This window comes from Suncus etruscus, chromosome 9, assembly GCF_024139225.1.
Source record: "Suncus etruscus isolate mSunEtr1 chromosome 9, mSunEtr1.pri.cur, whole genome shotgun sequence".
NCBI classification, from domain to species: domain Eukaryota; kingdom Metazoa; phylum Chordata; class Mammalia; order Eulipotyphla; family Soricidae; genus Suncus; species Suncus etruscus.
In genome coordinates this window covers 76,048,690-76,064,920 of record NC_064856.1, presented here as the reverse complement: position 1 = coordinate 76,064,920, position 16,231 = coordinate 76,048,690, and the positions used below count along the sequence as shown (strand labels likewise).

General features: G+C 32.0%; 1 protein-coding gene across 1 annotated transcript in view; it reads right to left on the bottom strand.

The window, feature by feature from the left end:
- The window catches only part of ANO3 (anoctamin 3), a 242,927-nt gene extending 230,234 nt beyond the window's left edge, over nt 1-12,693 (bottom strand). Inside the window, exon 1 of the mRNA XM_049780960.1 lies at nt 12,555-12,693. Within this exon, the coding sequence (XP_049636917.1) occupies nt 12,555-12,600 (46 nt within the window). The 5' untranslated portion in view covers nt 12,601-12,693. The remainder of the gene's footprint in view (nt 1-12,554) is intronic.
- Between the last annotated feature and the right edge of the window lie 3,538 nt (nt 12,694-16,231).

The following is a 16,231-nucleotide window of genomic DNA, read 5'->3' as shown; positions in this document are numbered from 1 at the left end:
ATAGTCTTCAAAAATATAAAATGAACGTAAGGAGAGAGGGAATAAATATGACAGTAGCAAGAGAAAAGATAAAATTGTTTAAAAAGTGTCTAGTCCTAATCCTATACAATGAATGTAATAGCATGTGAGAAATAAACATACAAATATATGAAATAACAATTAATGAATTCTTACATTAAAGTTACTGAATTAAAAGGATATGGAGAGTTTATATATAGCTTTAAATACTAGAAAAAAATCAAGATAACGAACTCTCAAACATAAAAGCTGGAAATTTTGCCTTCACTAATTCTAAATACATCTATACGAATTTGAGCAGAGATAAAGCTAGTTTACTCCAAATAAAGAAAACTTTAGCCTGAATTTAGATATCTTTTTCATAATAATGAGTAATGTTAATAATAGATAAATATTTACATGAACCATATAATTAATTTTTCATTCATATATGAATGTATTAAATATATCAAACCTAGAATAAGCACATTTTCTGAGAAAATGAATACAAGTTGTAATATTTTCAGCTGAGCAATAAAATATGTTATAAATGCCTTAAAACAAGAGAAAAATTACCAAAAAATATTGAACCCTGATGCACTTAAATATAAAAGAAACCCTTAGAATCTCACTATTATAAAAACTGTAAAATATTTCAACAGGAAACATTCACAAACAATAAAGAATGTGAAAAGCAGTCTTTTTTAAAAGTGCCTATAATACGTATGAATTGTTTAAAAAAATAGAAAAAAATGGTCATGTGCAAATATAACTACACACATATTGTCCCTCTTAATTATCTTAGACTTAATGAGTGACTCAATCTGCAAATGGGTCCTAGAGCAGAGGTTTACAGGGTTGGTCAGGTGAAGATGTCCCCAACAACCCGAGGGGATGGGTTATCCTTTAGTGAGTTGTCTAGTCCATGATTCCCAAGAGAGAATAGATATAGATCTGACTGTTTTCTAAAAGTCCTAAAAGAAGCCCAAATTCTGTAACCATTGTCTGGTTTACGAATTTGTTTTCTTTTTGTTTGTTTGTTTTGTTTAGTAAATATTTTTGTTTTTATCAAAGTGAATTAAAAATCTTTCACAGTAAAATTTTAGCTATATAGTGACATTGAGTCAGGGGTATTCCCACCACCAATGCTGTCCTCTCTTGTCCCCATATCATCCTCCTTTGCTTCCTGGGCTGCTAGTGTAAGTGGTCCCCTTGTGTCTAGCTTGTTGGAGATTGGGTATTGATCCTGTTGTCGTTGACTTTGGATTTGGTAGCTAAGTCTGATCATTTTTTATTTCTACTCAGTGTTTGTTTGACTGTTTGGTCTTGGTAACCTCCATTATCTTTTGCTCATTAGTCCCTTAGAATCAATCTACTGTTACCCCATTCATTTCTTGTTTTCCAATAGATTCTCCTTTTCTCTACTAACTTCCATCCTTCTTTTAAATTAATGAAGTTCTAGGATGAAGTGGACAGTGCCAGAAAACATAATTGATCCAATAAAAAAGAATGTTCCTGTGAATAATTATCCATTTATGCTTTGTTCAGGGTTTTTTCTAGCCCTAAGGAAAATACTTCACTGTCTCACTAGTTTTATTCAAATAGCTCAAATTTCTAAGGTGAATTATTAAATAAGCAGGTGTTCTGAGCATAAATAGAACATTAAACTTGGTCAAATTGGAAATGTTAGTCAAATATAATAAGAATTCCATGTATGTGAGATATGTATATATAATGCTTAATTATTGAATTATATTTCTGAATATACAGTTTTAGTAAGACACAGTTAGCAAAGTTGTTTAATACCATTTTTATTATTTTTCAATAATTAGGTCAAGATGAAATACTATAATTGGATTTAAAAATCTTTATATTATTTTAGAACCTGAACCCAAGAATCAAACATGAAACTATGGTAAGTAATTTTATTTATTTTTGGGCCTCATTCAGCTCTACTCAGAGCTTACTCTTGACTCATAAATCACTCCTGGCAATGCTGAAAGGAGGATATAGGATGCCAGGGATCAAACCCATGTTGGCTGCAAGCCAGGCAAGAATCTGTGTCAATTTTTAAAAATGTAGTACTCACATGATGAACAAATTAAGAATTAAGTCACTTTGTCAAATAAATTAAGTGGATTGGGATTAATCAATAGTGTGGCTATGTTTATCAATTAAATGTTATTTTTAATTAACAGAAAAACTACTACAGTAGTAGAAACTCATTTCTTTTAAAGGATCTTCTAAATATTTGTGTTGTGCTTATCTTAACAATCACAGGTCCTCTTTTGAAACAACTTTTGAAATGAAATTATAGATCCAAAACTTGATACTTTTATTTAAAAATCAGATATTCTAAACCAGAGGAATATAACAGCAGGTAGAGTGCTTGCCTTCCACAGAATAAATCTTAATTCATTCCATGGACCCTATACAGTTCTCTGAGCCACTGTCAGGAGTGATTCATGATCACAGAGTCAGACATCAGGCTGGTGCATCATGAATTTTAGGCCCCAAACCACACATCTTACTTGGTTTAATATTTTTATTGAATATGATCTCCTGACTCCACCAGTAATGATTTTTACGGTTGAACCAGGTGTAAATCTTGAGCAGTGCCTGTGTGTCCTCCCCCAAAACAAAATTTACACATCATTCTTTTTGAACAGTAAATAATATTTTTATTCATTATTTTATGGTTTTCATAGAAATATTAATGTGGCATAGGGTATTCAATTTATTATATTGTGTTAATTGTAAAAAGACAATAAACTTTTCAGAAATCTGTAAAAAATAAAACTATATTAGAGCATACCTACTTTTTCTGTTCTATAGTATCAATGATGTATTTTTTAATGTTATATATCAACAAATTTTATTGAAAATTATCACAGTATTCATATTTTGGGTGGTTGTGAAAATTTAATATCAATGCATTTAATTTTTAATTAATTGACAACTGTCACAGGCACTTTGAAAGTATTAAAACTTGTCCTAATTGCTTTGATTGTACCACATTCTTAATATTTACAACAAACTTATAAAGTCATAGTAAAACTCATTGTTTAAAATGCTTTTTAGGGGCCAGAGTAGTTGCGCAGCTGTAGGGCATTTGCCTTGCACATGGCTGACCTTGGAAGGACCACAGTTTGATTCCCCCAGTGTCCCATATGGTCCCCCAGCCAGGGGCAATTTCTGAGCACATAGCCAGGAGTAACCCCTGAGCATCACCAGGTGTAACCAAAAATAAATAAATATAAAATGGTTTTTAGTTGTCAGTGTAACCTGTAAGGTGACAAAGAATTTGAAATCTCTGTAAAATATACTACCATCTCATTTGTTATATAATGAGAAGTAGACACAACATTTTATAACAAATCATTCATAATGGGAAGCACTTTTAGGATGTCAACTCGCAGGAGTTTACTCTAACTACAGAGCTTACTGTTAGCAGTTCATTAAGTCATTTTGCTAGCTTACAATATTTTAAGTGATTTTTTGACAAGAGCATCTATGACAAAAATATGCTGGGATGATGACAGCTACTTCTTCAATAAAAATAAATTGGTGAAGAGATTGCTCTATGTTGAAAACACCAAGAATACTAATGGAAAACAACATATATTTTTATTAGTCTCCTTAGAAAATGGCAAATTTTATTAGTTGTTGTCTTTAAAAATTTAACTAACACATATTTCAGTACACAAAAAATTTTACTCAAAAGAGTATTCTCAAAATATTATACTATATTGAAAAAAATATTGTGTGCATTGACTAAAGGGAATTGAATGTTTATAAAGAAGTGATGACAATAGTACTATATTCTGAGTCTTTCTGAGTTGGTAATAAAATATCTCTAAATTATGTATATCATGTAAGAAGGGGAGTATAAGCTGTAAAAAATTCTCAATAATATTTTGGTGATATCTTTTTTTGCAGCTTATCACTGAGTAAATTTTATGAAGGTCCAGATCATATTCAATTAATAGTGTGCACAGATCACAACCTGAATTCTTTATAATGACTATCAATAAAATACTTTTCTTTAAACAGTTTTTTAATGTGACTAACAGAAAAAGATAAAAAATTATTTCTAAAAATAATGCTTTTCATAGTACAATAGAAAATCCATCTGTCCTGTGACCGCATTCTTTACTGAGGATAACCATGATTCTTTTTAATTAAATGCATTTCACCCTGATCCATAGCTACATATTCAATCCCAAATGATGCAACTCTTAAAAGATAATGGAGAGCTTGTTTGTGAAGGTTCCAAATTATAGAATAAAATATAAAAATTATGATTTATAATTATATTATATAAATTATAATTGCTCAGTTATATCAATATTGTCTCTACAGCATATAACATAATCATTCAAAATATGAGCCTGTACATACCAAAGTACTTATCCATTATTTAAGTTCTAGGGTATTGTCTAAATGGGCATAAATGCTTCTGAGTGGGTGATTTCTTCACATCTGGTAAGAGTTATGACTAACTGCAAGCTGTTCAGTGTGCTGTGTACCACCAACTCACTCATCCTTAGAGAAATGTGTGAAAAATATAGACATATCATTCAAAATCTTTGTAGCCTAAGGAAACATTATACAAAAGGCAGCATTTTCCTCAGTAAGGTAATTTGAACTTATTGACTTGTCCTTATTTTTGGTCCACTTTCAGATACTGATACTTTAAATATTTTTGCTTTATATAATAACAGGCATAGATATGACAAAAAATGATGCATTAAAATCAGTTTCCATATTTATACCTTAATTCCATTAAATTGGTTTATAATTTTATAAACATTAAGTCAAAAAGTTCACATATCTTACTAAAGCTATCAAGAATATATACAAATTCATACACTATACATGTGAATTGTTTTACAGAGTTTTTGGCAATTTTAAACCTCTATTATGTTGCATTTCATGATTATACCATGATTTAAAACTTCATATATCTTTTTAAATTAAATACACTCTATTTTATTTTACCTGACATTTTTATAGGAATATTTTTACTGCAGGCATAGATAGTATTGAAATGTATTTATTACTCTTTGATAGCAAAGAAAGCAGTAAAAGGATAGTTATATTTTCAAATCTTTTATTTATTTGAGCATTAATGGGACTTCAACTTGAAGTAATTGGGAGCTACTTTGTGCTATGTATTTGAGAGACTAGACGGTGCTGCTTATTGAAGTTGCAGCATATATGGTATGTACCTACAAGCCTGTATTCTCTACTCAGCTCAATGCCATACAACATTCTATACATATATAAACTTTTAGGAATGTTATTGTAGTTGATGCCATTTGGCCAGCTTAGAAACATTTAAGAAACATGACAATAAAATGTAAATATCACAATTAATTCTTGCATTAAACAGTATTTTCTACAATTTACTTTTATTTTCATTAAATTTGCATTTTAGTTGCAACAGAATCTGACTATAGAGTCATAGGTTTGATACAATGACAAAGTTGATGTAGTGTCCTAATGTGTTCTGGATTGAAACCAATCATAATTTAAAAGGTTGTTTTGTTTGCCATTTCAATTTAGGAAGTGTGGTTATAACTTAAGGGGAAACCAAGATGGTTGTATTAATGCACTGCCAATTTTAGAAAATAATTTCACACTTCTATAACTTCTGATGAACTGTAGAATTAGAAGGGAACAAGGAGATAATTCTGTCTAAATACTTTGTTTTATATGAGGTCACTGTAGGTTACAGAAAGAAAAATGAGCTACTCAAGTTCAATATTGAAAATGATAGAACTCCACCTTGATCTTTGAATATTTTACACAGAGGTGACTGAACAAAATTTTACCCTATAAAACTATATAAAGTTTTGGGGGAAATCATCTAAGAGTGAGATGCTCTCTAGCTCCTTAAATTTTGAATCCTTCAAAGAACCTACAAGTAGAATTTTTGTAAATTCTAGAACAATTAGAAAGATGGGCATTGGTTTCAGGGCATGTTATCTACTATAGACAGAGATAGAGGTAAAGATATCTATAGATATATAGATATTCACTGGATTAATCTGGCAATATAAAACACATTTAAACCTCAATTTGTTTAAACTGAAAGTAAGAAAAAATACCTAACTACTAAGATTTTAGTGACCAAAAAAATGCAGAGTCTATTTAAGTATTTCAAAATGCTGGGTAATATTACTGTCCATACAATGCTTAGCTGCTGGTGTTATTTTGCTGTTATAATAAACATTCACTGTGCCATAGAAGCAGAACTTATCACTCAAAATGCTAGATAAGAAAACTAACTTAGGAATGATGAATGTCAAAAAATAAAAGGTACCAACAGGATTTAATAAGAGGACATTTTCAAAGTTATTTATAATAGGTATAGTTACTTTACATTCATCATTACATTAGTGATGATGAATTAGTACATTCATCATTTACATTAGTATTTTCAAATGCATATATATTTATTAAACCATGATATTTATAAATAAGTGTAAAAGGTTTTTTTTTCATAATTTTTAGAGATCTGGATTTCTCGCAAATTCATTTTATATAATCACTAATCTCCAGTACATTTTTTTTCCTGTAGCATATTGATACATAGTAAAATGTAAATCTCAGAAACAAATGAATAGGTACTCTAGAGCAGTTTCTGCACCTTTTAACCACTGTGGCCCCCTTATTACCTGATGGTTTTCTCTCACAGCCTTCTCCTCTCAATTGACTCTAGTCTGTGCCATGCTCTTTCTGTTTATGCAACTTTCATCAGGCCACCTTAGAAGCAGCATGTGGATCTACAGTGGATGCTCCCTATTGAGAAATACTGTTCTAAAGACCTGAAATTTTTTTAAAAAAAGCTCATCTTCACTGGGTAGTATCCTGGGGAATTAAAATATCAGATGATTTGAAGAGCTCTAAACCACACAATAGCTCCTCTTCCATGATCCAAGTAGGTGGTCCAAACTAAATTACTAGAAGTATATTTTTTTTCATCTTAAAATATTTTCACCACCTTTCTTCCCTATAGAATGGGAATGATTTAACAACAGAAAATGCATTCCTTTTTTTTTCTCAATAGTAGATGTGTGTGTGTGTGTGTGTGTGTGTGTGTGTGTGTGTGTGTGTGGTTTTTGGGTCACACACGACAGCGTTTAGGGTTTACTCCTGGCCCTACTCTCAGAAGTCGCTTCTGGAAAGCTTGAGGGACCATACGGGATGCCAGAGATAGAACCCAGGTCTGCCCCGGGTCTTCCCCTTACAAAGCAAACGCTCAACCATGGGCTATTGCTCTGATCCCAGTACACTTACTAATTGAATAAAATATCAGTGACAATATACATATATGAAAACATTTTTGTCAATGAATGTTTAAGTCGTTTCACTTTTTTTTTTTCTGAAAGAGTAACAGTATATGAATGTTCTAGATATCTAAAGTTGTCAGTAAGGAAAGATTGAGTGGACCTCAGTGATCCTTACTATAGTCATTTTTCCCAAAACTGTGTCTGATGAAATCCTGAAATAGTGTGGGAAATTGCACCCCCAATGATAATCCTCAAGGTCAAGATAGTATCTGGAGCAAAAACAGCTTAGTCCTTAGAATATAAAAAGGAGAAAAAAATGTTCATAAAAAATAGAGTATAAACAGGCAACAACAACAACAAAAAAGCACCCAAGACATAAAGCATAGAATAGTTTAGGATTTTCTAGATGTAGAGAGCAATATGGGAAAAACTAGAATAGAATAACTGCCATGACTTTATAATTTAAGGGTGCTTTCTAATTTGTTGCTGCAAAATATCCCAGTTTGTTATTAATATACCATTTAATATTAATGTACGTATTAATTATTAATGTACCTGGCATCTTAAATAATAATTAACTTGTTGAATATAAGGGTGGGGAGTAATAATGTAGCAAATAAATAGCCAACCTGTACACTCTTTGGGGCTGTCATGTGACCCTAAGTCTTTTACAGTCCCTGTCTGTCTCATTCTCTGCAATCTACCTCCATCGAACAGAAGTCAACGGTGCCAATATGACTGGCTTTAGACAAAATAGGATCCAAAGCAGAATAGATGCAGAAAAATTATACTGGAGGGCAATTGCAATGAGTGATTTATTTTTAACTAAAGAAAACATAAGTAACTTATTCTACTAATCCCTATGTAAGTATGAAGATCTTATTATTAGACTGTTTATTTGAGTAGGAAGTGTTTGATTTTATGAAATTACTAACTACACACTTAATGTTTAACCAAATGTCCTTTAGGATAATGATGAATTACTTAATAGTTTCAACTAATCCCATTAAGCCTAAATCTTTTTAGGACAGGCTGTGTTTGATATAATCTATGGTTTCCTTCAAGATTTGCTGACTTTACTGGTAAATAAAAGCCACCCGAAGCCAGAACTCGCACTGTCCTTTTCTCACCCACTCTAGTGTGACACATAGTCCATTCCAAATTGAGCACAACAGAGCAAGCCAGGCTGGAAATCACAGTTGGAAATTTACCAGAAAGCCAAGGGATTTGCCAGCTAATGTGTTTCTCCAATATGTGCACAGGCCAAGGCAAACACACACTTGCATTTGTCTGAACGCAGGATGAACTCCTCTTTACCCTTGTGATTTTAGAAGAGAACTACTCAAAACTTTTATCTTTAACTTCTCAATGTATTAAAACTCTCTTAAATATCCTGGAGTTTAATGACTACTAAAAGTTGAAAAAATAAATGTGCATATCTTTTGCGATAATCCCAATTTAAATTAAAATTGTCAAAAAACAAACAAACAAAACTTCTTGGAAAAAGTCAGTTACCTGTAATTTGCATAAAAATTGACCAAATTTTTAAGATTTACAACTATACAAATTGCTTAAACTAACAACCAAAAATGATCTCTTTGATCCAGAACAAAAGTAGTACAAGTAAATAGCACAGGTAATTAGCAATAGTAAGCCTTGCATGAATTCTTTGAGTTTTAATTCCAAGGGTTACATACAGTCCCCTAAACCCAACTAAAAATGATGCACAAGCACAGTTCTGATTATAATTATATATATAGATGTTACTGAAAAAAATTTAAAAAGAAGAAAATATTGTTATTAGTATTTGTGGTAATCATTTCAGGATAGAAAAGTTCCTGATACTGCCTTAGCCAATCTCAGCATCTGGTATTAAAAGCAAGCAGTAACTAAGGAAATAGGATTATGTAGAGATTTAACAAGTCCCACATCCCTGCCACAATTTTTAATTTTTAATTAATTTTAATTAATCTTAATATATAAGTTTACTCTACAGTAAATTTTTAGAAGTTTTCTTCGGGGATGAATATATATAGTTATAATACTTTGTGATGGTTACTCCAAATGACTATAAAGAAATACCCATAGATAATCTGGAGTCCTATTTTTCTTAAGACAAATTCCTAAGTACCAGAAATGAGGAGAATAAATAAAAAATTGAGGGGATCATTGAGAATTTACTGAACATCTAAAGAATAAACAAATAATAGATGCATCAGGGAATAATAATAGCAAAAATATCATTCACTAAGTTTTCAAACACACATAGGTGTATCAGATAGTCTTGAAAATTTGTTAAGCATTATTATCTTCAATGTGGTAAAGAATACTTTTAGATAACTAAGAATATAATCAATTAATGAACTGAAGATTAATACACAGGAAAATAAAGTTCATATATTTAATTAATGTGGGTTCATATTTAGTATGAAAAGTTTTAAGTAGTGTCAGTAATAGACTATGGCTCTGGATTGTTAAGTGATTGTCACTTTTATGAACTCATGTCTTCTACCAAACTGACAAACTATTTTTCAAGTTACCATAAAATATTTTGAAGTATTATAATATCCTAGATAATTTAAACTATTTTTAAATATTTTGACTAGTAGAAATTGTATCAAAATTTAAGTCACCAATATTATCTGCTTAAATAATATTAATAAATTTCATTGCTCAAATAATTTATTTAGAAGTGAGCCTAGAAGTAGGACTTTCCATAAGTTTCAGAAAGGTCCTATTGGACCTGGTTCCATAATGCCATTTCACCCATAAATCAAAGAAAATGTTATACTGAAAATCACAAGGTTCAAGGATTCAATCATTTTTTTTGTTTTTGTTTTTTTTTTTTTGTTTTTTTGTTTTTTTTTTTTGCATCACACCTGGAAGTACTCAGGGGTTATTCCTGGCTCTGCACTCAGAAATCACTCTTGGCAGGCTCAGGGGACCATATGGGATGTCGGGATTCAAATCACTGTCCTTCTGCATGCAAGGCAAACACCCTACCTCTACGCTATCTCTTCAGCTTCCATTTTAAATATTTCTTATTAAACAAAATCCCAAGATTTTTACTTAGATAAGTAATATATTTATTTATGTATTTTTAACTTTACTCATTTTTTTTTAAATATAGGAATAAATGTGGATTACTAAGTTTAGGACTTTTTTCATTTTCAAACAGCAGGTTAAGATCAATATAGTGAAATATCACAACTGAATGATTTCAGTCCCATGCCTTCTGAATAATTTAACATCTAGAATATTATTTTGCTATTTTTTAATTCAGCCAATCCCCATTTTCATTCTTATTTTTCAAATGTCTAGTTAGTATTAAGACGCAATTAACCATGACCATTTTAATGATGTTCTTCCCAATCCTTCTTTCTTTCTGTATTTATCCTTTAGCTAATATTGTATTTTTTACAAAAAGGAAAAATTGAATTAAATATTTTATAATACATTATAAAGAAAACAATATAATATGATAGGACTTTCATAAATTATCGCTCAATTAGAACAAAATCAGTTATTTGATCCTAAAGTCAAATTATTTGCTTTCAAAAACACAATATGATTCCATATATAATAATTATGTGTGTGGTGGGGGTGTATTTAAAGACTCCAAATTCTAGAAATGATTCACCCACAGGCATATATCATAGTAAATGTATGGAGCTGTTTCAAAGAATTGTTTATTCTTTCTAAGGGTTTATAAGTGCTTTAAAAGATGACTAAGCTGAAATTTACTTTAGGAAGCATTTTAATTTTCTTTTGAACATTTAGGTTTTAGTTGGAATTGCATGCTAGCCAAAATTTCTGTCTATTCTAAGAGGCTCTCACCCCTCTCAATTTTATCATAGTTTTGAAAGAGTCTAGAGAATTGGGACCTGAACAGAGCATAAAATATGGAGTTTGATCCATTCAGTGCAATGTTCCACTTGACTCGGGAATTCTTACAAAATCTCTTTAGAAGTCTTATACAGACTTTACTTAAAAGTAAAAGACCTGCATAGAAATAACTTCTTAAGAGTGATAACATCAGATATGGGGGAAGGCAAAAGTTTTAATCACTTGGGTTTGAATGAAAAATTTACAATTAAAAATGGTAGACATTGATGTTAGACACGTATTAGACATCAACAATTTGGTGCACTGTGGTATAAAATACCTAGATATATTAAATAAAATAGAAATTTTTCTTTTTAATAAATGCTTTTAGAAAAATTTGAGAATATTGATAATACTAAATTCCTATACTCATGTTGCTTTTCTGGATTGAAATATATTCATGTTCCTTTCATATTTTGGACAACTTTACTGGACAAGTATCAATGGAGAGCTAGAATTCTGAGTACTGAAAATTCTCCCGTAGAAGACAAGAAACAGACGGATGAAATTAAGAAAAGAGCAGAAGATCTGCTAGGTTCTAAATTATATTAGACACAATACGTATTTTTTCATGATCTAGGCTAATATTCAGAATCAGCTTCCAAATAAATGTGCTCTATAAAAATCCTTTTAAACAAAATTATAAACACACACCAACACGTGAGAACAGCTTTGAATTTTTGTTTTAATTAAGAAAATAGACTCATCATTGTACTCGGAGGAGAGTCTAAGAAAAGAGACCATTTGAATCCTCTAAACGTAAAACCAACAACACACCTGGAAATGCAAAATCAAGAATAGTACACAAGCAAAAAAAAAAAAAAAAAAAAAAAAACGAAACAAAACAAAGTTTTCCCACGAAGTTTTAGAGTCCCTTCTACAGGGCAACTTTTGAGAGTCTCCAAAAATTCTAGTCGTAGCTTTGTGTAAAAAAAAAAAAATCTGAAAAGGAGAATGCACTAGTGTGAAACTTAATCTCGATTAGAATCACCGACTGGGGAAAAGACGGTCCAATATATTTGTGTCTCCATATCTTTGAGAGACATAGGATAGGCAGAACAAGCGCTGATAAGCTAGTTCACTGCAATGTATTAAAAACAGTTTTAGAAGAGACATATATTAAATCAAATCCCCTGACATGTCGAATCCAGCTTCTCCCAGGGACAGAGAGGAGGCTCGGAAATCTAAGTCATCTAGGATGCAAAGTGATGGAGCATTAAAAAAAAAAAAGAAAAAAAAGGAAGAGAAAAAAAAACTTCAGAGTTCCACCTCTGGGTTGGATAAACCTGCAAAGGATGTTCCCACGCAACTGCAATGGCATGAAGAAGGGGGAACCAGAGGCCCGCAGGGAGGGGGATCAGGGTTCCGACTGACCTTTTTGTTGTTTAAAGGACTGAATCGAGCCTGAGTGATGGACCATTTTCACCCCGCGAGTTCGGAAGCTGTCTGAGAGGGAGGCGGAGTACCAGGAGCCAGACACGCTTCTTTGAGGCTCCCTCCCGGATTCCACGCAATCCAGGAGCCCCGGGGTAGCGCTCTGCCACCCGACACCTGCTTTAGCCTGCACTTCGCTTCCCCAAAACTGCGCGCCGCTGTTGTCTGGGCAACACTGCAGGGCGGTCCAGCGTCCGGCTCCCCTTAGTGGCTACTTTCGGAATAACCCCACATCCCTGGTGCAGCCAGTGCCGCAGTGTGGGTGGGTGCTGTGCTGAAATTCCTGGGCCTGCCAAGGGATAACTTAAATAAATCCTAGAACATCTCTAGAGCCGCTAATAAAGTTCAGCTTTTTTCAAGTTTGGAGGCCGAATGTTCTATCTGAGCACAAAGAAGGATGTTCTAAATAAGTCGGCTCAGTAAACAAGGGCACACACAGAAGTTAGTCTCTAAGAGGAAAACATTGAGTGATGCAGAGGTATTTTCCTTTTTTTTCCTCTAAAATGCGAATATGTTGTAGGGTGGTTTGACTACATGGTGTCACACTTGACTTATTTTGTTTTTTATCTATTGAGAAATTGAATCGAATAGGATAGTTGCAATGCTACTTATTGGTCTAAGAAACAGAAATAAAAATAAAGAATGGGAAAAAACAAAATGAAGGACAGAAAAAACACATAAAGGAAAGATGAAAGAAAGAAAGAAAGAAAGAAAGAAAGAAAGAAAGAAAGAAAGAAAGAAAGAAAGAAAGAAAGAAAGAAAGAAAGAAAGAAAGAAAGAAAGAAAGAAAGAAAGAAAGAAAGAAAGAAAGAAAGAAAGAAAGAAAGAAAGAAAGAAAGAAAGAAAGAAAAGAAAGAAGAAAGAAAGAAAGAAAGAAAGAAAGAAAGAAAGAAAGAAAGAAAGAAAGAAAGAAAGAAAGAAAGAAAGAAAGAAAGAAAGAAAGAAAGAAAGAAAGAAAGAAAGAGAGAAAGAGAGAAAGAGAGAGAAAGAGAGAGAAAGAAAGAGAGAGAGAAAGAAAGAGAGAGAAAGAAAGAAAGAAAGAGAGAAAGAAAGAAAGAAAGAAAGAAAGAAAGAAAGAAAGAAAGAAAGAAAGAAAGAAAGAAAGAAAGAGAGAAAGAAAGAAAGAAAGAGAGAAAGAAAGAGAGAAAGAAAGAGAGAAAGAGAGAAAGAGAGAGAAAGAAAGATAGAGAGAAAGAAAGAGAGAGAAAGAAAGAAAGAAAGAGAGAGAAAGAGAGAGAGAAAGAAAGAAAGAAAGAAAGAAAGAAAGAAAGAAAGAAAGAAAGAAAGAAAGAAAGAAAGAAAGAAAGAAAGAAAGAAAGAAAGAAAGAAAGAAAGAAAGAAAAAGAAAGAAAGAAAGAAAGAAAGAAAAAGAAAGAAAGAAAGAAAGAAAGAAAGAAAGAAAGAAAGAAAGAAAGAAAGAAAGAAAGAAAGAAAGAAAGAAAGAAAGAAAGAGAAGAAAGAAAGAAGAAAACAGGAAGAAAGAACAAACTCCATCAAAGCTACTTAATCCTTACAAATACAATACAAAGTAGGTAAAAAAAAAACTAATATCATTTTATAAGAGAAAGTAAAGATTAAAAACAACAAACATATCTCAAGATCACATAAATCAATGTTGTTGAGAAGATATTCGATTCCAGAAAGTAAATTTCCTATTTCTAAACTACAGTAGCCAAAATAGAAAGTTTATCAAATTTATACATTTGTCTCTTGAACATTCACAATAATATTTAGTTCTGTGGGTTTTGAAAGTTTGTAAAATCAACTCAAAATCAAGTGAAAGATTAAATAAAGTTAAGTTTTTGTTAAAAAAAAAAAAAAGAGGGAGAGAGAGATCCAGAAATTTCTAATGTTTTAACACCTGAAACAGTTTTTGAGCCATTTTATATCCTTTAACAATGCTGGTGCATAATACAATGAGATAAAGGGGATATAGTTTTGAATAAGTAGATATTCCACTTATAAAGTCCATAAATCATGCTGCTCTGAAATCAGAGCTTAAACTAAAATCTGTCTCAGAAGGTGGCTTATGCTCAGCCTAGGAGTTCTGACTCATAGTCTCTATTGGATGTTCAGTGACTGTCTGAGATCATCTGAAGTCAGCAACGATACACTGAAATCTTTGTGGAAGACACATAATTTAAAGCCAATGAAGGATATTGATTCTTGAAGATGGAATATGTTGAAATTCAGTAAGAGATAGTTTGCAATCCTGAAAAAGATGTAATGATGAAGAATAAACTCAGTGGGACTTTATTTTCAGTTAAAGACCTCAGAAACTGTCTTCACAGAGACTATAGCCACAAAGACTTGTAAATGTATATATTTTTAAGGGAGGGCACTGAAACTAAAAGAGGGAACTGGCTTGCTTGAAGATAATTTTAAATTTTTCTTTATTTAAAAAAAGGAATGCATAAAATTCAAAAGAAATTCACCTCGTAGATTACTATGATTAAAGCCAACGAACTAGATTCTAACAGAATATTATACTCATGTGAACTATATTAAAAGCTCCTTCTAAAATTTATTTCAGGATTTCCCTCTCAAGTACATGTTCTCCCTTGAAAATGTACCTACCTTATTTGTTTGATTTTTTCCACTCTGAAGAAGCCTTTGTTCTTTTTTTTTCTTTTAATAATATTTTATTTAAACACCTTGGTTACAAACATGATTGTGGTTGGGTTTCAGTCATATAAGAGGACACCCCCATCACCAGTGCAACATTCCCACCACCAGTGTCCCAAATATCCCTCCTCCACACAATTTGTGTCTTCCTCTCCTCTCACATCTTCCTAAGCAAGATTTTATTCAATAAAAACAATCTTGCTTCAATAATATATATGTACTTATGTATATATATTAATTTATCATATAAATGGGATAAATTAAATAATGCATATGAAGTCTAGTACAAAGTAGTAGTACAAAGTAATAAGAGATAAATATTAAGTGTCATTTTATTTTGGTGGGTTTTTTTGAGCCACATCCAGTGATGCTCAGGGGTTACTCCTGGCTATGTGCTCAGAAATCGCTCCTGGCTTGGGGGACCATATGAGACTCCGCAGGATCAAATTGTGGTCCATCCTAGGTTAGTGCATGCAAGGCAAATGCCTTTACCGTTGCACTATTGCTCCGGCCCTTAAGTGTCACTTGAAATGAATATTCATTCTGGTTTTTTCTGTATTCCCACACCTGGAAATGCTCAGACTTATTCCTAGATTTGTAGTAGAGGATCATATTTGATAGTGTTCAAGAAGCCATTTGTAGTGTCAGGGATCTAAATGGAATTAGCAGCATAGAAACTAACTACCTTAACCCCAGCACCTCTTTGTTTTGCTTTGCTTTGTTTGGGACAAACCCAGAGATGCTCTGGGATTACTTCTGGCTCTGCTCTCAAAAATCAGACTTGGCAGACTCAGGGGTCCATATAAAATGCTGGAGATCAAACCTGGGTCTTTTCCTGCAAAGCAAATGCCCTAACCCCATATGCTGTCACCGCAACTGAACCCAGAACTATTCTTTAATTCCTTTATCTTCTTTACAAGTATCCTCCCCTAAAAAATAAAACCTTCATTTATAAGTATTTGAATTGGAAATTATTTGAAGTATATTAATTC